This window comes from Macaca mulatta, chromosome 6, assembly GCF_049350105.2.
Source record: "Macaca mulatta isolate MMU2019108-1 chromosome 6, T2T-MMU8v2.0, whole genome shotgun sequence".
NCBI classification, from domain to species: Eukaryota; Metazoa; Chordata; class Mammalia; order Primates; family Cercopithecidae; genus Macaca; species Macaca mulatta.
In genome coordinates, this window is record NC_133411.1 from 177739305 (window position 1) to 177764361 (window position 25057).

At 45.0% G+C, this 25057-nt stretch overlaps 1 protein-coding gene across 1 annotated transcript in view; it reads right to left on the reverse strand.

Moving 5' to 3' along the window:
- The window catches only part of SLIT3 (slit guidance ligand 3), a 641372-nt gene that overhangs the window by 207704 nt on the left and 408611 nt on the right, over positions 1 to 25057 (reverse strand). The window contains exon 5 of the mRNA XM_015141360.3: positions 16484 to 16555. Within this exon, the coding sequence (XP_014996846.3) occupies positions 16484 to 16555 (72 nt within the window). The remainder of the gene's footprint in view (positions 1 to 16483; positions 16556 to 25057) is intronic.

Below are 25057 nucleotides of genomic sequence, written 5' to 3' on the forward strand. Positions count from 1 at the left end.
AATCAGCTGTGGAGCAGTTTAAACATGTAGATTCCTGGGCCTTGACCAGAAATTAGGATTCAGTTAGTTGTTAACAGGGCTCAGGAACCTGCATTTTAAATAAGGTCCAGGAGATTCTGGAGCAGGTGGTTTTCAAACCATGCATGGAAACTTTGCCCGTGGCTACAATGAAACTATGCAATTATTACTTTACCATTATGACTTTAAAAACAAGTGGAGAAAAATTCTAGAGTAGGCCAGGGAAGGGAACTGCAGGACTCATGAGTCGTTGACTCTACTTGGTTCTCGAAGAACAGACAATCAGTGACAGAGTCGAGATAGTGCTGGTGACAGAGAGGCACATAGATGTGCATGTATTGAGCAAACAGTCTATCTAAATAAACGATGATGAGTCAAGCTAAAGAATGTGTTGGTCCCTCAGTATTTGGAGTCTTTGGGATGCTTCAGTGAAAATGACCAGTGGTGTGTGACTTTGAAGAAATAGGGCAAAGTCACTCACTTCTGGAACATGCCAGGGCCATACCCTGATGTAGGCAGAGTTCTCAGCCTCAAAACACTACAGGATGTAGTAGAAAGGGAAGTTCAAGTCCAGGAACAGTGCTTTGCTTTGTGCAATTAGCAATGTCCCTTGTGAATTGGTTTTGGGAAGATCTGCTCCCATATTTGCCTCCCCCCAGCCTTCTTGATTGCCACCATTAGAGTCACTTTTTCAAGGCGTCAGAAGGCAGTTGAATTTTAACTGATTCAAGGAATTATGGCATCGAGACTTGCTAACACATTAGCAAGGTTATTGACACCTGCAGCTGCAGGAAAAACCACCAGAATCTTCCATTCACTTCCTTGGCCTGCAGCAGGCTCACCCCAGGGACTGGGAGGCATGACCTACATCAGAGGCCAGTAGTTGAATGGGACCCACAGATGGGTGGATTTGGCCAACACAGTATGGACACTTAGCGCTTAAGAAGATTTTGCATTGGTGCCAACATCTCGAAATCAAGTAATTTCAAATAAAATGTTAAATTTCTTCTTTCTGAATTAGAGAAAATCCCAAGACTACCAAACCAAACCCCAAAATGCTCCCTCTCCTCTAACCTCACGAGCCAATAGCCCAACCGTAAGATAATCTCTCTGTGCATCAATAAGGATGAAGGATGCATGAGGATGGGGGTGCAGAATACTAACATTGCTTTTATTGAGCATCTACTTTGTGCCGAGCTCTACCGACTAAGTCCCTTCCACATGTCATCTCATTTGAATTATTTATTTTCTGAGTCGGGTCTCACTGTGTTGCCCAGGCTGGAGTGCACTGGTGCCATCATGGCTCACTGCAAGTTTGAACTCCCAGGCTCAAGCAATTCTCCCACTTCAGTCTACCGAGCAGCTGGGACTATAGGTTCATTTAACTTTCACATTAAAAATTATGGCTTGGCCGGGCGCAGTGGCTCACGCCTGTAATTTCAGCACTTTGGGAGGACAAAAGGGGAGGATCATGAGGTCAAGAGTTTAAGAACAGCCTGGCCAACATGGTGAAACTCCATCTCTACTAAAAATACAAAAAATCAGCTGGATGTGGTGGCGGATGCCTGTAAGCCTAGCTACTTGGGAGGCTGAGGGAGGAGAATCTTTCGAACCCAGGAGGCAGAGGTTGCAGCGAGCTGAGATCGCGCCACTGCACACCAGCCTGGGTGGCAGTGTGAGAATCTGTCTCAAAAAAAAAAAAAAGAAAGAAAAAGAAAGGCAAAAATTACGGTTTGGTTACAGATTAATCATCCTTATTTTATTGAAAAGGAAATGAAGGCTTAGGGAGGAGAAGCAGTGTGCCCAAGATCACCAGCCAGCAAAACAGAAAGAGAAAATCTCAACTATTCCATTGAAGAATGGGGTCTTTCTGGGATAAGAGGTGGCCACATATCAGTGGGACTCCCTAGAAGCTTGTCGGACTAATGGAGCAGGCCCCCTGCAGATAGGAGAGCATATACTATGTTTAAGAGGGAACCTGCCACTCTGGTCGGCCTGTTGTTGCCAGGCAGGACTGGGCGCCCAGTGTTAACACATTTCATTTCTCCAGAGAAGCTGGAAATCCAGATTTTCAAGCAAAATTTACTGATTTTTGAAACCCCATAAGAAGAAAATTGAACTTGTCTGGAGGTGGGATTTGGACCACGGTTTTTGCCTTCCATTTCTTCTCCAATCTTAGGCAGTATAGCAAAGCAAGTGGTTCAGGTTATAGGTTCTAGATGTAAACTGAGTTCAAATCCCAGTTCTGCCTCTCAGTGACTATGTGACCCTTCACTTTTGGGTGCCTCCGTTTTAATTTCTGTAAACTGGTGATGGTAATCATTAGGTTGTCACCAGGATTAAGTGAGATAATAGGTAGAAATTAGTAAGAACTGTGTGCGATGTGCAGTCGGGACTTGATAAAAGTTTATTACCTACCAAGAAGGAATGTCTCTGTTTGAGGCTTCATTCCTTCCTTGACACAGCCTCTGTTTATTTGGTGTACATGTCAGCAGTGGGAAGATATGATCACCTGGGGCTAAATCATGGGCTTTAGCAGTTATCTCAGACAAATACCCCATCTCTGAGCCCAAGAAATGGTGGTGTCTCTATTAGCAGAAAAAGGAGTGCAGCCTTAAAAACAGAATGCTAATTAGCTGGGAAATCTCAGAACTGCTACTGGACCACGTGCTGTATATACCAAACCTTATCCACTGGGTATCTATGTGTCTGGTTAGGAAGTTTTCCTGGCAGACACAGTACCCAAGAACTGATCTTTGGCATTTAAAAGTAATTTAGGTTTGCGTACTTGTGCCCCGGGGACTGCTTACAGAGAGAACTTTAAAGGAGAATGTTAACAATGGCAAATAATAGCTGTCGGTGTAAATGGACACATGGTAACACGTCCATTTATAGAGCTGAATGCTTGTGGCAGACACGGAAGCTCCGTGCAGGCACAGCAGGCGCTATGCATATGGATGTGTCAGTTCTGATACAAGCCTGCTCTGAAACATCCGCTCCGATAAAAGACCCACACGTACTGTGAGCAGTATTGCGGCAGAGATCCCAGGCTCTGAAAACCACTGTCCTGCACCCTGCACAAACAACTTATTTACTCATCTAGCAAATATTTTTGATGATTGGCTCACCATGTCCTCACATGAGTCTCTAATAATTCTCTTTCCAGAACTGGCGATTGCCCCCAGATGCAAAGTAGTTTATCTGGGGCTACAAGAAGGAAGGGAGAATGGGCAAGAAAGCCAGTTAAACTTAGCCCCGCTGCAGAAATCCCTAACCTGAAATATCTGAGAACTTTCAAAAGCCCTAAGCCCCATTCCAGGTAATTACCTCCCAGTCAATACCAACCCTTCTCCTTTCCTTTCCTCCCACGGTGAGCCCAGCTGAGACCCTCAACCTTGGAGTCAAGCTTCCAAAGTCCAGCTGTGAGTCCAGAGACCCGGCGTTATCCCAATTCTCTTCTCTGTTGTCCCCACCTGGTGCTGGCTTCTTTGACCCTGCCACTGAATTTTATCTCGATGACCAAACCTAGCTCCTTCCTGGTGGAAGATGGCCTCAAAGAACCATCAAACTTTGCAATATGAGTAGAACTGAAAGATTATTTATCAAGTCCAGTGATTTTTTTTTTCAAGCCTTTTTTCTCCCCATTAGGCTCTTTGTGACACAAAATCTCATGTCGCACACTAATGTCTAAAAGAGGCAATTTAAATCTTTATCACTGTTGAAAAGTAACTATCTGTGGGCTCTTGAAGCCCCAGAGTTTCTCAGAATACAAAGTGAAATTCACTGATTTTATGTCAATGATTTATTTTAATAGAAGAGGAAATCTAGATGACAGGGTTGGGTGACAGCCTGAGGGTGGTTCTAGTACTGGTGTCCCACGGCTGCTCTAACAAATTACCACAAACTGAGTGTCTTAACACCACGAACTTATTGTCTGAGAATGCTGGAGGTCAGAAGTCCTAGATCAGTTTCACTGGGCTCGTGTCAAGGAGTCAGCAGGACTGCGTTCCTTCTGGACGCCCCAGGGAACAATCTGTTTTCCTGTCTTTTCCAGGATGGGGCAGTCCTCCTTCCCTGAATCACATGGTCTTTTCTCTCTCTCTGCTTCCAGCACATGTCATTTTTCTTATAAAGACCCTTCTGATTACATTGGATCCCCTCAAAAAATCTAGGATAATCTATCCATTTGAAGAAACTTAATTCTTAATTTGTAATCCTTTTTGCTATGTGGAGTACACACTCACATACGTTACAGATTAGGATGCAGGCATTTTTAGAAGAGCCAATTTTCAGCCTACCCTAGGCAGGCAGCGGTTAATAGCGGAGCTGGGACTCCTGAGTTCTTTTGGTCTTTTCCATGTCTCGGTGTGGACAAGAGGAAGGGACAGGGCAGGGAAGTTAGACCCTCTTTTTCTCTGGCCTACTTTATATCTAGCCCATTATAATGAAGCCATATGCCAGAACAGGTCAGCCCCACTCAAAGAAATAACAGAAGGAGTGATGAACTTAAATATCTTTACTAGTTAGGGAGGGTCATTTCAGAGCCAGGAAACTGTAAATATGACTTTTTTCTTGGGTACGTATTTGTCTAGGAAGGGAAGATTTAGTCTCTAAGATGTGATAACCTGGGCCTAATTAATTCTCAGAGATGGAATAAAAGCAGCAATAATAATTACTAATCTTCAAACCAACATCATAAAGGGGGATAATATTATTTCCACTTAACATATGGGTTAACTGAGGCTAAGAAGGAGGTATGCAATTTGCTTAAGGTCATAAAGGTGGTAAGAACCAGGGTTTGGACTGCAGGCAGCCTGACTCCAGAGTCTGAGCACTTCACCATTATGTCAGCCTCCTGAGAGCTTCTATAGGGAAGCACAGCTCCAGGCATGGGCAGGTCTTTGGACCACGGGTCTTTTCTCTGAAGGAGAGACTTTCACACTCATACACCTCACACTGTGGCTGGGAAGCTGGGTCTGGGCTTGGCTGTCCTGTTGACTTGCTCTATGTACTTTGACACATGGGAGTCACTCACCCTCTTTCAAAGAAGAAAAAGGAGACTCTTATCTGAGAGTACGAAAAACCAAATAAATATAAGCTGTTGTGAAGATGAAAGAATTTATCTGCATGATTAAAAGCTCACACTTTAGGGCTTCGGGGAATGGAAGGAAGGATGAATAGGTGGGACACAGGGAATTTTAGGGCACTGACACTATTCAGGATAACACTGTAATGGTGGATACAAGTCATTACACACTTGTCAAAACCCATCCAACATACAAACCAAACAGTGAACCCTAATGTAAACTAGGGACTTTAGTTAATAATGTATCAATATTGGCTCAGCAGTGGTAACAAACATACCACACTAATGCAAGGTGTTACTAGTAAGAGAAACTGTGTGGTTGTGTGTTGGGGGTATATGGAAACTCTCTACACTTTCCACTCAATTGTTCTGTAAACCTAAAAATGCTCTAAAAATATAAAAATGCTCTAAAAATTAAAGTCTATTAAGTTTTATTTTAAGCTCATACTTTCTTCTCTTTTTTTTTTTTTTTTTGGAGACAGAGTCTCACTCTGTCACCCAGGCTGGAGTGCAGTGGCACAATCTCAGCTCACTGCACCTCTGCCTCCCAGGTTCAAGTGATTCTCTTGCCTCAGCCTCTCCCAAGTAGCTGGGACGACAGGCACCCACCACCACGCTCGGCTAAACTTTTGTACTTTTGGTAGAGACAGGGTTTCACCGTGTTGGCCAGGATGGTCTCAATTTCCTGACCTCGCGATCCCCCCGCCTCGGCCTCCCAAAGTGCTAGGATTACAGGTGTAGCCCACTGTGCCTGGCCAAAAGTTCATACTTTCAGACAATCTTGATGGTCTTCTTGGAAATTCTGTCCCAACTGTGACCTTCGTGGCCTGCTCCTACCTTGGGTCTTGGCTGATACCAAGCCAGAAATGCTTTTCCAACATTCCCCATGGATCTGTCTGTATCTGCACTTCCTTCAAGGCATCCCTCCACGTTCACCAAATCTCAGGGTTTTTTCTGGCCAAATCACTCAGAAAAACACTGCCTGAGAGGCCACACTAATCTTGGGATCCCACTGCAGCCTTTCCATGACCAGCTCTGCGGCCTCGGGAGAGTTTCGGAATCTGAGCCTCCATTTCCACTTCTCTATCTAGAGGATAAGCAACTTTTCCCTAGTGGTCCTGCAAGACTGTTGTGGTAATTAAACAAGATAATACATATGGCCTGGTACAGTGACTCACACCTGTAATCGCAGCATTCTGGGACGCTGAGGCAGGCGGATCACTTGAACCCAGTAGTTCAAGACCAGCCTGGGCAACATGGCAAAACCCTATCTCTACAAAATAAATAAATAAATAAATAAATAAATAAATAAATAAATAAATAAATAAATTAGCTGGGTGTGGTGGCTCACACCTGTAGTCCTACCTACTTGGGAGGCTGAGGCAGAAGGATCACTTGAGTCCAGGAGGCAGAGGCTGCAGTGAGCCAATGTCCTGCCACTGCACTCTAGCCTGGTTGACAAAGCTAGACTTACTTTCTCTCTCTCTCAAAAATAAGATAATACACGTGAAGGCTGTGTGCAAACCAGAAAGCAATGTACAAACATGAGACACATAGTTTCTCCCTCCTAGACTCCTCACTAGTATTTTCTCTATTTTATAGACTAAGAGTTGAGAAACCTGGCCAAGCTCACACAGGTAGTGAGGGACAAAGCTGAAAAAAAAAATCACACCTGATTCCAAAATTCATACTTTTAATCACTATACTCACTTGGCCCCAATAAGATAAAGAATCAAGAATCAGAACATCAACAGATACTAGAGTCTCAGTGTGTGATCTCCACGTTAATACTCATCTCCTCCTAAGTCCCTTACATTCTCTGTGGAGCTAAAAATCACGAGGCAAAGACTCAGTCCAATGGCAAATGTCTCCTAAGACCCCTGAGTCCTACTTTGAGGGGCTCAGAATCACTGTGCCTTTTTGCCAGAGTATATGAAAGACAGGATTCTATTTTATATGCTTGTTTTAAACACCTTGCTTGCTGTGCATTTAGTGCTCAAAGGGGTTAAATACTTGTGATGAGTTTAAAAAAAAAATAGTCCACAAATCAAATTGTCTCAGATAATAAATTGTAATGCTGGATTTAAAATAATGGTCTCCATTATCCTGAAAAAACGTCAATGCTTCTCTGGGCTCCTTCTTGCTGCCTTGATTTTATTCTTCTTTGCTAGGATATAATCATGCCCCTTCATTCATTCACTCATTCAGGGTTTCAGCTGTTCCCTAAAACTGGAAACTCTTTGTTCTGCAAGTCATTTATTCCTTTGCTTATTGATTATTGAGCATCTACTATGTACCAGGCACAGGACTAACTCTTGAAAATAGAACAATGAAAAAGGCAGACTCAGCCTCTCCTTTTACATAACTTACAGGCTACAGCAGGAGGAGAAGGACAGCTGAGTAGACAGTTACAACGCAGGGAGGAGTGTTTTAGGAAGTATGCAAAGTCTGCCAGAAGACCTGTTGTACTGTCTATGAAACTGTGTCATCTCGGCCTAGAAGAAATTCTACTTGTCATCAGTGTAACTTCCAATCCCAGGCAGAACTTCTGGGATGGGGCATTTCCCACCACTCTCTCCTTGCTTTTAGATAATACTGTATGCGCCTTTATCAGACGAATGGAGTCAAATCTACCTGTTTCTTCTACTATTTTTCTCATGTCAGGAAATTTAACTAATCAGCTGGTATTTATCGAGCTATTATTATGCTATTGGCCCTGGGGCAAATAGAAAGAGTGCCCTTGGGGCATGTTTATCCTATGATATATGCTTGCTGTGTATGTCTCCCCCTGTAGACAAAAATTCACAGGAGCAGGACTGGGTCCTACTCATCTTTCTTAAGATTTGCTTCAGGTCTGACAAGAGTAAGGGCTCAGTGGTAATTTGTGTAAGGATGAATGGAAAAAAAGGAAGAGTGGAAGAAAGGAAGGAAAGAAGGGAGGAAGACAGGCAGAAAAGGAGGGAGGGAGAAAGAATGAGAGGGAGAAAGAGAGGGGAGGGAGGGAAAGAGGAAGGAAAGGAGGAAGACAGAGGAGGAAAAGAGAAAGCGGGGAAGAGGGAAGAAGGGAGGGAGGAAGAGAGAGGGAAGAAGAGAGGGCGAAGGGAAGAAAACAGGAAAGAAGGGAGGGAGAGAAAGGAGGAGGAAGAAAGAGGGGGAAGGAGGGAGAAATGAAAGGAGGAAGGTGGCCGGGCATGGTGGCTCATGCCTGTAACCCCAGCACTTTGGGAGGCTGAGGCGGGTGGATCACCTGAGGTCAGGAGTACAAGACCAGAGTGGTCATCATGGTGAAACCCCGTCTCTACTAAAAATACAAAAAAATTAGCGAGGTGTGGTGGCAGCCACCTGTAATCCCAGCTACTCGGGAGGCTGAGAGAGGAGAATCACTTGAACCCAGGAGGCGGAGGTTGCAGTGAGCCGAGATTGCGCCACTGCATCCCAGCCTGGGCAACAAGAGCAAAACTCCGTCTCAAAAAAAAAAAAAAAAAAAAAAAAGAAGAAGAAAAAGAAATGAAAGGAGAAAGGGAGACAGGAAGAGAGGAAGGGAGCAAGGGCAATAGGAAGGAATGAGGGGGAAGGGAGGATAAGAGGGAGGAAAAAAAAGAAGAAAGGAAGGGAAAGAGAAAGGTGGAGTGAGGCAGTCAGGCAGGGAGGCATGACCCCTTTCTTTAGATAGCATTTTTGGGTAGCACTTAGCAAACTGGGGCCCAGTGCAACTTCCTCTAGCAGCAATTCTGAACCTGACACTCTCAGCCAGGAATGCAAAGCAGGGAAGGCTGGGAAACTTGCTGCACTTTGGGAAGATGATGAATCTGCATGGCCTTGCCTCAAATGAGCAGATTTTCCTAAATCCCCCTTCAAGATGCAGCACCCCTTGTGATGAGAGCCAGGCACTCTTCCTGCATCAGAGCCGGCTTGCACTGAAGTACACCTCTGTCTCTGGTTGATAAGCCCTGGTAACAGGCACTCAGTTCCCCCACCCAGCTAGCCCCTGAGTCCCTGCAGTTTGACTCTGCCTTTTTAGATCCACTTTATCTGCTCGATTTAGGCCTCCCATGATTTCTGAACAACTGCACAGGTCTCCTCACTACCCACACAGCTTCAGTCTCTGCCTCTCAGCAATCCACGCTCCCCACTGCTGCTGGAGCTGTTTTTCTTAAGTGAAAATCTGATCATGCTACTCCCCTATTAGGAACCCCTCAATGAACCCCCATTGCTCTATGGATCATGGAGTTCCAGGTCCTCCCTTCCTGGACCTCCCCATCTCCCTAACCTCATTGCTCTTTATTGCCTTTCTTGCTAGCTATACTCCAGTCACAACTCTCTCACAAGCATCAACTCTTTCACACACCTCTGTCCCTTTATATATGTTGGTGAATTTTCACACACTGTTCCTTCTGCCTGCAATATCTTTCCCCTAGATGAACTCCTATGCAACCTTCAAGATCCAACTTATGTCATTTCCTGAATGAAGCCAGAATGAGACCTGTCTCCCTGGGCTTTCACACATAGTTGTCCTTACCTCCAACGAAGCCTTAACCCATGTCCTATGAGTGCTGGTTTACTAATTGATTCCCTGACTAGTAAACTTAATTTTGTCATCTGGAAAATGGGAATATCATTAGACTGTGAGTTCTTCGGATACGAGAATGGTACCTTATTCTTTCCAATACTATTCTTACACAATAATAATACTACTATGGTATATTATTTCTATGGTATAGTATATATACTTTTCATATAAAACATTTTAACAATGTGTATGATTTCTGATATGTAACAGGCCATCGGCAAACACCTGTGAAATGAATGAACAAAGTCATTCTTTCAATACATTTCTAGTCCACTTTACTCTCTGCCATGAACCATTTGAGTACTGGGGATGCCGCAGTGATTGAAACAGGCAGGATATCTGTGTACATAGGTTTACTATGTGCATCCAGAGACAAGTAATAACAGGATAACATCAGTAACAAGAAATAAATGAGGTAATTTCAGAGGGTGAAAAGTGCTCTGAAGAAATACGACTGGGTGATGGGATAGAGAGGGAAGGCAGTGGGGGACAGTAGGCAACATTTGAGCCGGGACGTGAAGGATCAGAAGGAGCTGGCTGTGTGGAAGTCTGAGGGTGTAGCATCTTATGTTAAGGGAGCAGCAAGTGCAAAGGTCCTGGGGCAGTAAGGAGCTTGGGATGTTCAGGGAGTGTAAAGGAGCATGGGAAGCATGAGATAAGTGAGAGCACCCAGTTCATGTACAGCCTTGCAGGAGAAGACCAGGAGTGTGGACGCTGCTCCAGGTGCAGTGACAAAACAAATGGCTGCCGAGATGAGCAGACAGAGATGCTACCGGTGAACGGGTGCTGGCGTCCCTCCCCACACCTCCCTCATCCTCACATGAGATTACCGCCAGCTCACCGGGGCGGAGACAGCCCTCATTAATCTCAGGAAGCAGGAGGGTGGACGCGGGCAGTGCGGCAACACGGACTAACTAGAGAACACAAAGGCTGCCTGCCCAGCTTTGTTTTCAAAGCGTCAATTCCGAATTCTGCTAGCTGGCAGAGACAGGGGTTATTGATTTTCCCTTCTGGAATGCATGTCCTACAGAGTCCTCGCAAATAGAAACTGAAAAACAGAGGAAAACATAACTGCTGAGAAAGACAGGGCAAGGGGACATTTAAAAAAAAAAAACTATACTGGTTTTTGTCTTTTTCTTATTAGGCTCGGCTGGATTGTGGTCTGTCATCTCTCTTGTTTTCCCAATTCATTTCCTTCGGTTCTATCTCTATGTCTTTCTATGATTTCTTTTTCTTCCTCTCCTTCTCTCTCTTTTTCGCTGTACCTTTGTCCACTACCTGGCACAGTTTCTGCATACAGTAGGCATTTCATAGTGGTGTGATGAGTGTTGGTCTCTGCAGGACAGTCTCTCTAATGCTCTCTTTCTTCGTCCAGATAGATCACTTCGTCCATCGAACTGCCTGTCTGTCTTTAAATATAGCACCTCCCGCCCTTCTAGGCAGGTAGTGGAGAATCAGACCAGCCCATTAAACCAGCTTTCAGTAATTGCGTAGAGTGGCATCCCCAGATAATTACTTTCTCTCTCTTCTCTGGAGAAGCAGGAAGCAATTAGGGGCCTCCTTCTGTGGTCTGGAGGGGCAGGCGTCCAGTCCCTTCATTGAGAGCATCATGTTAGTGGCTCCTCAGGTCCACAGGGCTCAGAGGCCGCCTGCATCCTTTCTCTTGGCCCTGATAAAAGTTGCACGCTTGCCTACTTGCTTAGGTGAATAGGGACTCTGCTCTGCAGCAGCTTCTGTGGTCCCTTTATTGGTCCTGTTTGCCGGCATGGCTGTGGGGAAAGGAACCTGGGTAGACGGAAGTGTCCACGGCGGAAGTCCAAAAGATGGTTGGACGTGTTACTGACGGTAGGTTAGTTCCAGAGGCCTAGGCTTAATTTTATCTGCTGACTTTTACCAAATTATACACATTGATGAAAACTTAATTTTATGTGGAAAATATGGTATCACAGTTTCTTTTTTTTTTTTTTTTTTTAAACTGAGTTTCACTCGTCTTCCAGGCTGGAGTACAATGGTGTGATCTTGGCTCACTGCAACCTCTGCCTACTGGGTTCAAGCAGTTCTCTTGCCTCAGCCTCCTGAGTAGCTGAGAGTATAAGTGCCTGCCACTACACCCAGCTAATTTTTGTATTTTTAGTAGAGACAGGTTTCACCATGTTGGCCAGGCTGGTCTCGAACTCCTGACCTCAGGTGATCCGCCCGCCTCGGCCTCCCAAAGTGCCGGGATTACAAGCATGAGCCACCGCGCCCGGGCACAGCCTCTTCTTTCTTGAAGGGAAATGTCAGCGCAAGCAAAGAAAATAGATGTCAGAACTACAAAAATTATTTTTTAAACCAGATAGTTTTTGATTTTCTCCATAAAGCATATGGTGTTACACATAGGCCCAACTGGTTGTCATTTTACATAGCATGCAGTTTGAAGCTGGATGTGCCAGTAGTTCATCTTCTACTCTTTAAGGTAATAGTGGAATGGTGTGAATTCCCTGGGCTCACCCACTGTGGTGGAGTAGGCTCGGGGCTGGGGAGTGGTTCTCAAACAGGCTGATGACAAGGATGTGCATCTCTGAGATTTCAAATTTGCTATTTATCATTCACAAGGTAGACAATCTCCATAATTGAGGACTGGTAGTAGGAGGAGTGTTTCCTTAGCAGGTTTTATAGAAATTTAATTTGTGCTAAGTGTCTCCTATTTTCCATGTGCCGATGCATATTTAAACACACAGCTTCATTATCACCTCCGTCCAGACGCTTCCCCTCCATGAAGCATCAGATCCTCAGCTCAGGTCCTATAGCTCTAATTACTCACATGAGTTTTTCTCTTGGGCTATACGATTATTTAGTCTGACTCCCTCTTATTAAAACCAAGGAAGCTGAGGACCAGAGACATAGCGCGGCTTTAGCAAAGTCCTTCAACCAGCAGGAACTGGACGGGATGTCAGATCACAAACTTCCTCACACAGAGAAGATGCTCTGTCCACAATGCTGATGGAAGACGTGACAGCACTTCACACCCAATGTGATTACAAACCAACTCAGGATCTTCCAAGCTCAGCTCCTGCTCCTGAACTTTCCATTTCTGTGAAGTGGAAGCTCCAAGAAGACAGATTTACACTGATACATCTTAATCCCTGCCGTTTTCCCCAGAACTGGCACTTAGAAGGAACTCAAAAAATAGTTTGATGGGTGTGTGAATGAATGATTATGAGACTTTGCCGTCATTCTCTGTATTGTCTGAACTTGGAACTAATCATTTTTCACTTCTTTTTCCATGGCCTCTAATAACTCGCTGACCGCCAAGATCTGTTGATTTTGTCCCCAGGGACTGCTTACTTTGGCCTCTTTCTCCACTTCCGGCTGCTCTCTCCCGGGAGAGTGTGAGAGAGATACGAGCAGGAACCCTCACATTGGACTACAGCCTCATCTCCTGCCCCGACCTTTCCTTCTGCCACCTCCTCCTGTCCTCGGTTCCTCTTCCAGAATAAATGTTTTCACCATGATCTGTCCCAGGGCAAAAGCCATCCACATTCTTAGTGTCTACATCTAAAGCCCATGCTCCTCGCAGTCAAGGCTCTCCAGCAACCGGCTTCCACCTCTTTCTAACCCAGTCACACACTCTTCTGCCTCAGATCCCTCCACTCCACTCCCATGAAATGTCTGCTGGAAACACAGTTTTGCCTTTACACTTTGCATGCACCATCTTCATTACTTTGTGAATTCTAACCACCATTCAGGCCCAGTTACAGTCTTTACTATTGTAACAAAGGAATACAGGAGCAACAGTAGTTAGAGTTTTCTAAACACCTTCCATGCATCAAGCATAGGACTAAGTTATTCATATGCATTACTTTATTAACCTCCACAAAAACCCCTAGGAGGTAAGTCCAACTATTATCCTCATTTTATATAGTGGAAACCTAGGCTTAGAAGTGTCAAGTAATGTGTTTAACATCACAGACTCAGAACCTAGAACACATGGAATTCATACATCCGTCTATCAGACTGCCAAAACCATCCTTCTAACCACTAGGCTACATTGCCTAAAGCTGTCTGTTCCTTCTGAGCTCTGAGAGCCCCTCGTTACGTGCAGCTACTCATTAGCCAACTCTCATGTTGACTGGTACTTTACTAAACATTTTCTTGTATGTACATGATTCTTGTCCCCAGTTTCACTGTAAGCTACTGGAGGACATGAATTGTACTTCTGGGGCCTTATGGGTTCTGCCTGACAAGTGCCTGCTGACTGAACTGATTAGAAGTACACAGTACTCAATTCCCCTTAGGTGTTTTTGGTTAATTCATCCTTTAGGCAGTGAGTTCACTTCCCTTTCCTTCTTCCCCGAAGCCCAGCTGCTAGTAGTGAGTATAAACAAAGAGAAGACCCTCACTGAGTTCAGGATCCTGAGTAATACACATTTGCATGGCTTAGAGGGTGGGCTGATGGTGGGTGCTGGAGTGACTTAGGAGTCTGGGTTTGTAGAATTTTGAACCTTTTAAGTCCTGAGGCCTTTGCATAGTTAGAGATATTATAAGGGGGGGAAAGAGACCCTGTAAAACAAAATCTGAGAAACCCTAGCAACTAATAAGAACATTGTGGGGCCGGGCGCAGCGGCTTAAGCCTGTAATCCCAGCACTTTGGGAGGCCGAGGCAGGTGGATCATGAGGTCAGGAAATCGAGACCATCCTGGCTAACATGGTGAAACCCCATCTCTACTAAAAATACAAAAAATTAGCCAGGCGTGGTGGCGGTGCCTGTAGTCCCAGCTACTCAGGAGAGGCTGAGGCAGGAGAATGGCGTGAACCCGAGAGGCGGAGCTTGCAGTGAGCCGAGATTGCGCCACTGCACTCCAGCCTGGGTGACAGAGCAAGACTCCGTCTCAAAAAAAAAAAAAAAAAAAAAAAAAAAAAGAACCATCGTGGGATATTTGCTTTCTTAACAATCAAAAATATAGTTGGTAATTAACTGTCCAGCCCTGCTTATACATCAATACAATATGTTCTTTTTGGTTAATGGATCCATTTAAAAATTAGTGTCATGAGATCTGACCAATATATCACTTTATATACGCAAAATGTTCTTTTGGGGTTCAATCATCAGAAAGCTGGTTGACCTTGAGTTAGTCACTGCCCTCTCTGGGCCTCCATTTTCTTGCCTCCTGACATTCTGGCAGGCTAATTAACATAGTTGTTTCTGGTTCATGTGAACAGTCTTGAGTTCTTGGACTGCACGGAACGAAATGCTAGAAAAGCACTCTGAAATGTTAGAAGTGCCAGTTCAGGATGAGAGAAGATCTCTATTTATTTAGTGGTTTTGAAGGTTTGGCTTTTCTGTATCTCGTTTTCTCAGGAAGATGTAAACTCAGGAGGCTATTTCTTGAGAGAAACCTATACCTGTTCTGCAAAGGAACTCCCATTCTTTGTGGCTGTGGCTGCTCTACCCCATCCTCTCCTGCTCTTGGGAAAACACCCTCAGAAGCAGCAGCGGGCGGCCTCCTTGTCCTCGAGCCCCTTGCAAAGTCCTCTCTGCTTCTCCGTTCCTTCCACCCACCCCCAGAGACGCCTCTGCCCTCTTGTGTGCTTTGCATGTTAAACACCAAAAGCTTTCCGCTAAGGCCACAGGGGAGGCAGATAACCTGCATCTGGAAGCCATCACCAGCTGCCTTCAGTGTGCCAGTAAACTAAAACCTGTGCATTCATTATAGGGAAAAGTGACAATGTCTTTTTTTTTGAGCCTCCCTTAAGACGTCTCAAATTGAATCTGGGGCTGCAGAGAAGGCTACTGGGCAGAAGTGCTTGCTCAGCCAAACCAGACCGTCTTCCCTCTCCCTCTCCAAAAGCATGTTCCGACCCCGTGGGCACAATGGTTTAGGCAGAAAATTCAAGGCATAGTCCTTGTAGGGGCCCAGGAGTCATGAATAAGGGGTCAGTAGTAGAAGCCAGGTAGGAAATAGTCAAAGTTCAAAAATGTCATGCTGGAATAGTCCTGCCTCTTGACTGTGGTGACAGCTGCACGAATCTGCACGTGATGAACTCACACAGAACTACACATGCCTGCGCTCACACAGGCGTACGCAAGTGAGTACACGTGGAGCTGTGAAATCTGAAAACTAACGTCTGTGGGTGGTACCAATGCCAGTTTCCTAGTGTTGATACTCTACTGTGGTTATGTCAGATGCTACCATTGGAGGAAACTAGTACACGGACTTGTTTACTATTTTTTGAAACTTCCTGCGAATCAAAAATCATTTCAAAATAAAAAGTATAAAAAAAAATCCTAGGGCAGTGGAAGTGGATCTGGCTATGTCTCCCCAACTTCCTGGGATACAGGTCTCCACACTGTCTCTCAGGCGCCGATGACGATGCTGTTAGTAAGAGTGAGAGCTTCGGCGCCATCATCATCAATGTTCCAATTGATTGACCACATACTATGCATGAGACACTAAGATATTTCTTTCTTTTAAACACTTTCTCAGTTGCACAAAACATACCCACAAGGTTACCATCCCCATTTTACAGAAGATGATAATGACGCTGGGCAAAGCTGGCTTCACCAAGGCTCTGTAGGGCCAGGCTCTAAGTCACCAGGCACTGAGGCTCCAGTGCTTATATCTGGGGATGACTAACCAGCGAAGTACAGGTTTCTGTGACACTATTGTGGCATCCAACGTGTGTTCCCTAGAAACCACTGGAGCACAGCCCTCAATCTCATGTCTGAAGGCACCTGGACCGCCCTCCTCTCCCATCCCTCACCCTCACTCTGGTCAGAGAGCCCGAGTTAGCCACATCTGTAGTGAAGCAAGGAAAACATCACTTACAGGTTCTTCACATCGGTGATGCCGCGGAACGCCTTCCTCGGGATCCCCTGGATCTGGTTTTCACTCAAATCTCTAAACAAGAAGAGAAGAGGCACACTGCGTTAAAGACCCGGGCTGTCTGGATCTGCATCTCATTAAATGATAACAATCCCCCCCACCCAGGCTGCTGCCTCTGCCGTCAGAGTGTATGGGGGCTGTTTGGTCTCAGGCCCCGGGCTGCTATAAGCATTCACATTGTTCTTCAAGTGATGGCCTTTGCTGAAATGGTTACCAGGCGGAGCAGCTCGCCTCCAGGGCGGGCTCTGTGGGTGGTCTCGCACCTCCAGGCCACGAGCCAAGATGCTGGCTTATTTGTTGCACATACTGCACCCAATTCTCTGTTTTCCCACCTCCCGGAGACACCCCCCTGCCCCCACTCCCCGCCCCTGCTCCCAAGCCCCACAGGCACTCCTCCCCCACTGTGGGGTCAACGCCGCAGCTCAATCTCCCGTCTCTCAGCGCTGTCCTCTGCTGCTCAGGACAATCTGCCTTTGTCATGTGGGATTGCAACAGAGCCTGCCCATTCTGATTTTCTGATGCGGGATGACCACTTCAGCTTATTCTAGAGTCCCAGAGATTCCTGGGGGCCCCTGGATCTTCTTAGTGACAGGCATGATAAATTCGAATTGCATTTCCACAGATCCATCCGAAGTGGGGGTCCCACAGGCACCTCATCTAGCATTAAGCAGTGCCAGCAGGTTGCTTTAAGGAGGGTAAGGGATACTGTCAGGTCCCACAGCTGGCTAAACCTAAGTCTTGTCCTAGGCTGTAAGCCTTCCCAAAGCCTTATTTCCTTTCTAAGAAAGAGACGGGCTTGTTTGTTTGTTTTGCTTCCCACTTTTAGTTTTTGCTAGACCAAACATGTGCACTTGTTTTCACTCAGAACTGAGGCCTGCTTGGATCTCAACAAGTAATCAATCTGTAAAGACCCATCAGGGCTCCAGAGCATGCAAACTGGCCCTGCAAAACACTCAATGCCAGACCTCCTTCCTGGCTGGTCCCGCACAGCCATGGGCTGCGGAAGCCTCTCTGAGGACTATGGCGTGGTGGGGGGCGCAGAGCCAGGGGCTAGGGACACAGCGAGCCCTTTACACTTTCTTCAGATATAAAAGGTGTGTCTCACACACACACCACTATACATACGCAATTAGTTTTTAAAAGAACACCCGAAAAACCCTCAAATATAAGGTAAAAACAATTAACAATGCAGATCTAACTACTGCTACCAATCACGAGTTATATATATAAAATTCCACCAATATGACCTCATAATATACAGTCTATTATAACCTATTATTCTTGTTTGCTATATTGAGAACATCTGTCCCTGTCATTAGTAGCGCATTGATACCAACATTTTTAATGGCTGTATATCGTCCAATTGTATGAGTGGCTACATGGTCCCGAATCGTTGGGTAGGCATTTATTTATTTACTTGCTATTTAAAGAAACACAAGGGTGAATTTCTCTGCATGCACATTTTGGGGATATTTGTCCAACTATTTCCTTGGTATGGGGTCCTATAAGGAGACCTTGCTGGTCACAGGTTAAATGGGTCCTGAGTTGACCTAGAGACAGATTGTACCTGTGGACACTCCCATGCTGATTTTCCAAGGGCACCTAATCAAAAGCTTTAGATGACTCCAGATATATTTGGCAGGAGAGATCAGACGACTGCCCTCCACTAAAATCTGGGCAGTCTAAATGAACATTTTGCAAAGGGGCAGGAGGGAAAAGAGGAAACAGAAAAGAGGTGTCCACTTTTTTCTGATCTCCCATCCCCTGCTGAGACAAGCCATGTGCTCTGAGCAGCTAGCTAAAACGAAACTTGAGGATCATCTGGGGCCACTTTTAGGCCCACAAAACAAGGCTCAGACTTGGGGTAGAGTGCAGGTGTAAGTACTAGTGGTTTCTGGGGCTGAATAACAGGGTGCTTCCCATCTCAAATCCACTTTCCTCTGTCTGCAACCGATGTAAGTAAATTCAGATGCACAATGAGCCCTGTCTCAGGCTCCCCCAGCCAGGCCTGATTCAATGAGCTGGGCTCCAGCCTGGAGTCCGGGCGCTGAACAAAGCCCATGATGACAGCAGAGGTCAGGCGGTGTCACCAAGGCCACTCAGCTGCTCTCCATCAGCCTCCGGAGCAGGGGCCCAGGTCCTGTCATCCGACTAATGCAATTTCCACCAGGCATCTGGGCAGCACCCGAGGCTCTGGAAGTCACAATGAGTCCAGTCTTTTCTGCCAAATGAAGCTGGTCTGTAGGCCACCGAGCCTTTGCCCACTACCCTCCCAGGCTTGGCTGCTCTCTCTGGCGGCTCTGGAAGATGAGCCCCAGTCACACTTTTGGAAAATGGTTGATGTGATCAAAATCAGAGGCAGGGGCAGCAAACAGGAGAGAGGTATAGAGCTGTCAGCTTGAACCACAGCTGGAAGCTGGATGAGGGGGCATGTATTCCAGTAATGCACTAACCTTGTTGGAATAGACAACACCCCAAAATATACTGGGAGGAGTAGCAGTTGTACAAAGGTTCTGGTTTGCAATACGGTGGGATGAGGAGAGGAGAGTGATATTTAAGCAGAAAAATCTGGCCATGTTGCTGGGAGACCTCCTACACAGGCGAAATCCTGCACTTGGGTGGGGCAACGCTTTGGTTTCTGTTCACTATTTTCTTGCTGTAAATATAACCAGCCTTGCTCCTACTTTAAGGAGCCCAGTTAAAACACAGCTTTTTTTCCCATCTCCCTGTCACTGCTTTTCTCCTGTCCCAATTGAGCAAAACAGTAGATTGTAGGGAATTTATCTGTTCCCCATGACAATCTGCTTGTAAATTTTATTAATTTTATTTTCCATTGAGCCTCTCTTCTCCAGCTAACAATACTGCTGCCATCCATCTGCAGGACTGTATATTGATTTCATAAATACCTCCAGTGGGCTGACAAACTGATAGCTTTAATGGTGTTACTGATGGGGCGTGGAGGAGGGTTCAGGGCTGGGTGCTTCATTTTCGGTAACGGTCCCTTCACAATGATCACAGGGCCTTTGTGAGAGTTCCTAATAGTGTGTTTATCTCAGCGTGGTGCCAGAGCACGGAGCTATTGTTAAGTACTATCCTTGAGAGAGACAAGAGCCACCATTTTCCACTGACACTTAAATAAAAATAACAAAATCTATCCACAATGCCCAAGAGCCTAGTGCTGGCCAATTGCTTGTTGGGGTTTTAGTGCCTCCCCTTTCATGAGGGAAGCAGCTCAGGGCTGAGGAGGGCAGAAATGCTCAGAAGTGACCCGAGAAGGGGATTTTTGTTTTTTTAAACACTAGAGGAAAGGTATGAGATTGGAGTAGGGTGCATCTGGGTAAGTAAAGGAAGATGGCTGGTGGGAAAGGCTTTCTTGGTTGGGGAGTAGGGCTAGGAATTGGGATGCCTTTTTAAATAATTAGGGTTCTGAGAGAAAAGGAGAACTGCATTAGCTAAAGTGCATTTTCCAGCTTCCGGAAAATGATTAACTGACCGATTATTCCATCCAAAAACACAAGACCAAAAAGGACTTATTAAGGAGACAGTAAGTCAAATAGGAGTTGGCAAGAACCAATATAGCCCCCTTCCAGCCACCCTCCCCCCTTTTTAATTTACTAAAATGCTTTGGACACAGATTAACTTTCTTCACAAATTTATTATTGCTTCATCTACCTTGAAATGGGAACTGCAGACACTTTGATAAATGGATTGAAAGCCTGTCTAGTTCCAGTGGAGGTTTTGAAATGCTTCCTGGGGCCCTCCCTGCAATGTCAGGCATGCTTTGTTCTCGGAGGAGCAGAGAATGACAGTTCCCACCTTCACCCCTACCCCTGCAAGACTAGGAGCAGGAACATGTTCTCCTCTTTGCCCTGCTGGGGACAATGCACTTGTCTTGGTCACATTCATGCTACCAGGAAATCCTCTCTGTGTTAAATGGCAGTTTGTGGAGGGACTTTGATCCTAGATGTCACTCCCAAATTAATTCTGAAGCTACAAAATGGGGCTTGGAAGCGCCTCAAAACTTGGAGATTTGTTGTTTCTGAAAGTAGGGGGGGTTACTTACGAGCTGTATGATCACTCAAGTTATTAAAATGCTCTTTGCCTCAGTTTCCCCGACTTTACAGTGGGGATGTTAGTGTTACCAACCTCAACAGTTAATTGTGAGAGCGAAATGATTACCTGTAGAGCACCGTGTGGAATCATTTGCACGTTAGTTGTGTGAATCTAGTCAATTGCATGACTGTCTCACATCTCCAACTGTCAAATGGGACTGCTTTCCTAAGTCATATGGATACTGCACCCAGAAATATCAGTCCCACCTGGAAGTCTATACAAGTGCCATTATGACATTAAACTACAGCTTGTAGTGCTCTGCAGAGCACTCTGCACAGCATCTAGAACACTGTGCACTCAATGAATAGCTGCATTTCCTTTTGTGTAGTTTCCTCCCATTTAGCATTGGATTGACATTGCTGAAAATGTTCTTTTTCAGCATCCCCAGGACATATGCCTTCAACTCTACAAAGAATAAGACACAGAAATGTTGCTGTACTCTTTCCATAAAATCTGAGGGAGGGATTCAAGTTTCTCTCATCTATCATCTGGACAGGGGTAGCCATGTTTGATTCTAGATTCTTTTGGATAAAACGGGAGAGCTGGATTCAGAAATAAAAGGTCTGTCTTGTGTTGGATTCTCTCAGAAGCAGACACCGAGCCAAGGACACGGGGGTTAAGTGATTGATTAATGAAGTGCTCCCGGGAGAGACCAGTGAGGGATGGAAACCGAATGGAAAAGGCAAATAAAAGTACAATCAGGTGAAGTCTTGGCCTTAGTCCAATACCATGGGGAACTCCTGTCTCTGAGCAAGGAAGCTGGGCTTTTGCAGCCTTGCAACAGACAGTCCTTGGTTAGGGACCACTCAGGAGAAATGTAAATTCCCAGGCTCTGCCTGCCTTCCATGAATGCTGGGGGTGGTGGCTCCAGCACCCCAAGGACAGATTGCTGAAGATGTTGCCAGCTAGGAGACTTTAGCAGTGAAGTTCAAAGAAGCAGGTGATAGGATCCAGTAGCAATAGAAGGAACCCAAGGAGATCCACCCCAAAGTATTCCTAAGAAGGCTTCGGGGATAGTTCTAAATCTACAAGTCCTCAGCAGGTTAAAATATCACTATCAAAAGATAGCATATCTGGGACCGAAGATCAAGAGGCTACATGGGAAACTAACTGAGCAAAGAACGTGGGAACAACCCAATCTGGCGTCTGATGAGGTTTACACTTCTTTGTCTACCTCCTCAATCCGTCTGCACTGAGACCAATGTGGCGTCTTTTCAGTAACATTAAAAAAAAATTCCATCAACTCTTGATTAGTTAGGCTAAAATAGGGGATGATCTTAAAAGCATTTATATTTGGAACCATTATTGGATTTGTGATCAAGGCAATGGATTACCATTCTGATTCTCTTTGGCCTGAATATATATTTAAATTACTTTCACATTCTCTGCCTAGTAGGAGGAAACCTGCCCATTGGTGCGTTCAGTATCAATCAAAACTCATTTAGGGATTTAAAAATTTTTGATGGATAATCTACGAATCTAAAATTTCCTGTACTCTCAATAATACTACCATCTTACATAAAGCTGCAGTCTTTGCTCCCGCCCCCTGAACTCCAACTTTCTAATATATAGTAACCCGGTGACACATCGCTCTGTGCTAGGAACTAAAGGGACAGACACTGTTTTGCTTACCTTATTTTATACAGCAGGAGGGACAAACATGCAGGAAAAATTATCCCCTGGGGATTCTACAATGTGGACTTCAGGGAGGATTTATCTTAATAGGTACATCTCTTCTGCAGGCAATTTATCTTAATAAGCAAGATTATATGTTTGCAGTTGGGTCACTGTCAAAATCAAATGAGCACCAAGCATATGTCCCAGCTAAGCTCTGGTACCTCCAGCTGGGTGTCCAGTCAATGGCAGCCTTTGTCTGAGGAAGATTACAATGGAGTAACTGACTCATTTCCTGAAAGAACTACCACCTATCTCAGGGATCCAGGGAATCAAAGTATCAATGGGGGACAAAAAAACGCCAATTATTTCCCACTGCTCTAGTTGTGTTTCTGAATATTTCATTGCAGTGAGAGCTTACATTGCGTGTTCCCTCGATGTTAAAAAGTTACTGGATGAAGGATATCAATAAAAGCTCTTTCTGCAATCCTTCCCCTCACAAATTCATCAGAAAAGTCCTGGCCATGCCATTCAGATGTTTAATACTGACAGATTAAGTGTCAGCTCAGCTGCTCACTTCCCAAAAAAATGAATTGAATACCTACTATGTGTTCCACTATGGTTGAAGTTGAGAGAGAAAAGTGGATAGTCCCAAGTTTCTGTCATCCTGCAGTTTACATCCTTATTTATCCCAGACACAAAGAAATAGACTCCCTTACTTTTACAAATATAAAATAAACATCTAGACACCTCAAAAAGTGAGAGCAAGGATGGGTGGTGGCTCATGCCTGTAATCCCAGCACTTTGGGAGGCCGAGGCGGGCGGATCACCTGATGTCAGGAGTTTGAGACCTGTCTGGCCAACATGGTGAAACACCAACTCTACTAAAAATACAAAAATTAGCCAGGCATGGTGGTGGGCACCTGTAATCCCAGCTACTTGGGAGGCTAAGGCAGGAGAATGGCTTGAACCCAGGAGTGGGAGGTTGCAGTGAGCCGAGGTCGTGCCACTGCACTCTAGCCTGGGCGACGGAGCGAGACTTCATCTAAAAAAAAAAGAGAGAGAGCACCAGTTTCACTGTTTCTTCCTTTTTATCCAGAAGAAAGCCTGTCTCTAAACTCACACTATGGGTTGCTCCAGACACCAAGCAAAAGATTTTATAGTTTATTTTAGTCGGGGTCCAAAATCTTTTTAAATTTTCAGAAGGAAAAGAGAGAGATGCCACTCTGAATCACCAGGATTCACAGGGAATGCAGGCTTGTTTCATCAGGTACTTTGGTTTTATCTTTCAAGGTGGACAGTTTGGGAAAAATCAGAACAGTATAAAGATATTATCAAGAGTTGGGATGGTACCGGCAGTTGTCATAGAAGAATGTTCTCATCAGATGGACCATGAACCCCGCTATAAGAACAAAATAAACATTCATTCCTGTTAATTTTTTAAAATTTAAAGTGAGAATAGAACTGTGGTTATGTTTTCTTTCATTTGTGTCTTTATCTTTGAGAGATACATACTGAAATAAGAATAAAATGATGATCTCTAAGTTTTGCTTCAAAATAATATAGGAGAGGAAGAAGTGGTAGAATAGATGAAACGAGGTTGGCTGTGGGTTGATATTTATTGGAGCTAGGTGATAAAGTACGAGGGAGGTTCATTTATCATCTGCGCTTTGCTTTTATGTATGTGTGACATTTTCCGTAATAAAAAAAAAGCATGCAGATTCCTGGGGTCTATGCCAGACCTGTTGAATCAGAAACCCTAAGGATGGGCTTGAGTCTAATTTTAAACAAGTTTGAGAACCATGGGTGGAATGATTATTGCATCAGATTAGGTGCTAAGTTCACATCCCGGTTCTGCTACTCAACAGGCTGTGTGTCTTTAAGAGTACCAGTTCAATTCTCTGAATCTCAACTTGCACTTCTAAGAAACTGGGATAGGCATCAGAGGTAATGGACAAGCGAGTGCTTTCTAAACTCTAATGTAGTATATAATGCAAATTCCTATCTTCAGGTTCTAGCATGAAGTTCACAAATATAGCATCCTACTACCTTAAATGTTAAAGTCTAATTTTAGGGAAAATTTTGGGAGCAGGATGCAAAGGCCTCCTGTGTCTCAGACATGAGACTGCTGATGTTGGATAAAATGCCTGTGGGATAGGCAGAGTCACAGGAGAAGGCTGAAGTGGGGAGAATGATGACATTTAATCTGTATTTCAGAAATCCACTCAGAAGCCCGGGGAGGCTGACCTAGAAGGGTAAGAGTTCATGGATGGCTACACCCTCCTCTGGGAGCCAGAGACATGGCAGAAGAAAACCAAGCACTTTGTCCTTGGACTCCTTCAAGCTTGAAGGGGAGACAGGTTGCTGGGATTAGGACATTCCTGATAGGGCCTCACAGACCAGGGATTACCTACAGTTTTCTAGGAAGGCTGAAATCTGGAAGAAATCACTACAGGGCAGGTGATGAGCAGGGTTGAGCAGCCAGGCTGAGAAACAGTCCTGGAGCCGTGACTGAGGGTGAAGGCCTGAGGTCCAAGCACTAGGAAGATAAGACACTTGGTCCCAGGGGAGCATTCTGACCAAAGGGAAAAAGGAAAAGAACCTGTCAGGCTGCAAGCTTCTACAAAAGGTTACAGATGGAGTTGAGGTTATGGGTTTGCTCTGTGACTAGTTACCAATGTGGATGCCTGTTTTGTCTCTTTCTGGGCAGGTGTTCCAAAGATTGCAAACTCAAATGCTTCAGGGTTGTGCAGGTAAAGTAAATGAGGAAGTCAGGCTGCATGTGGACAA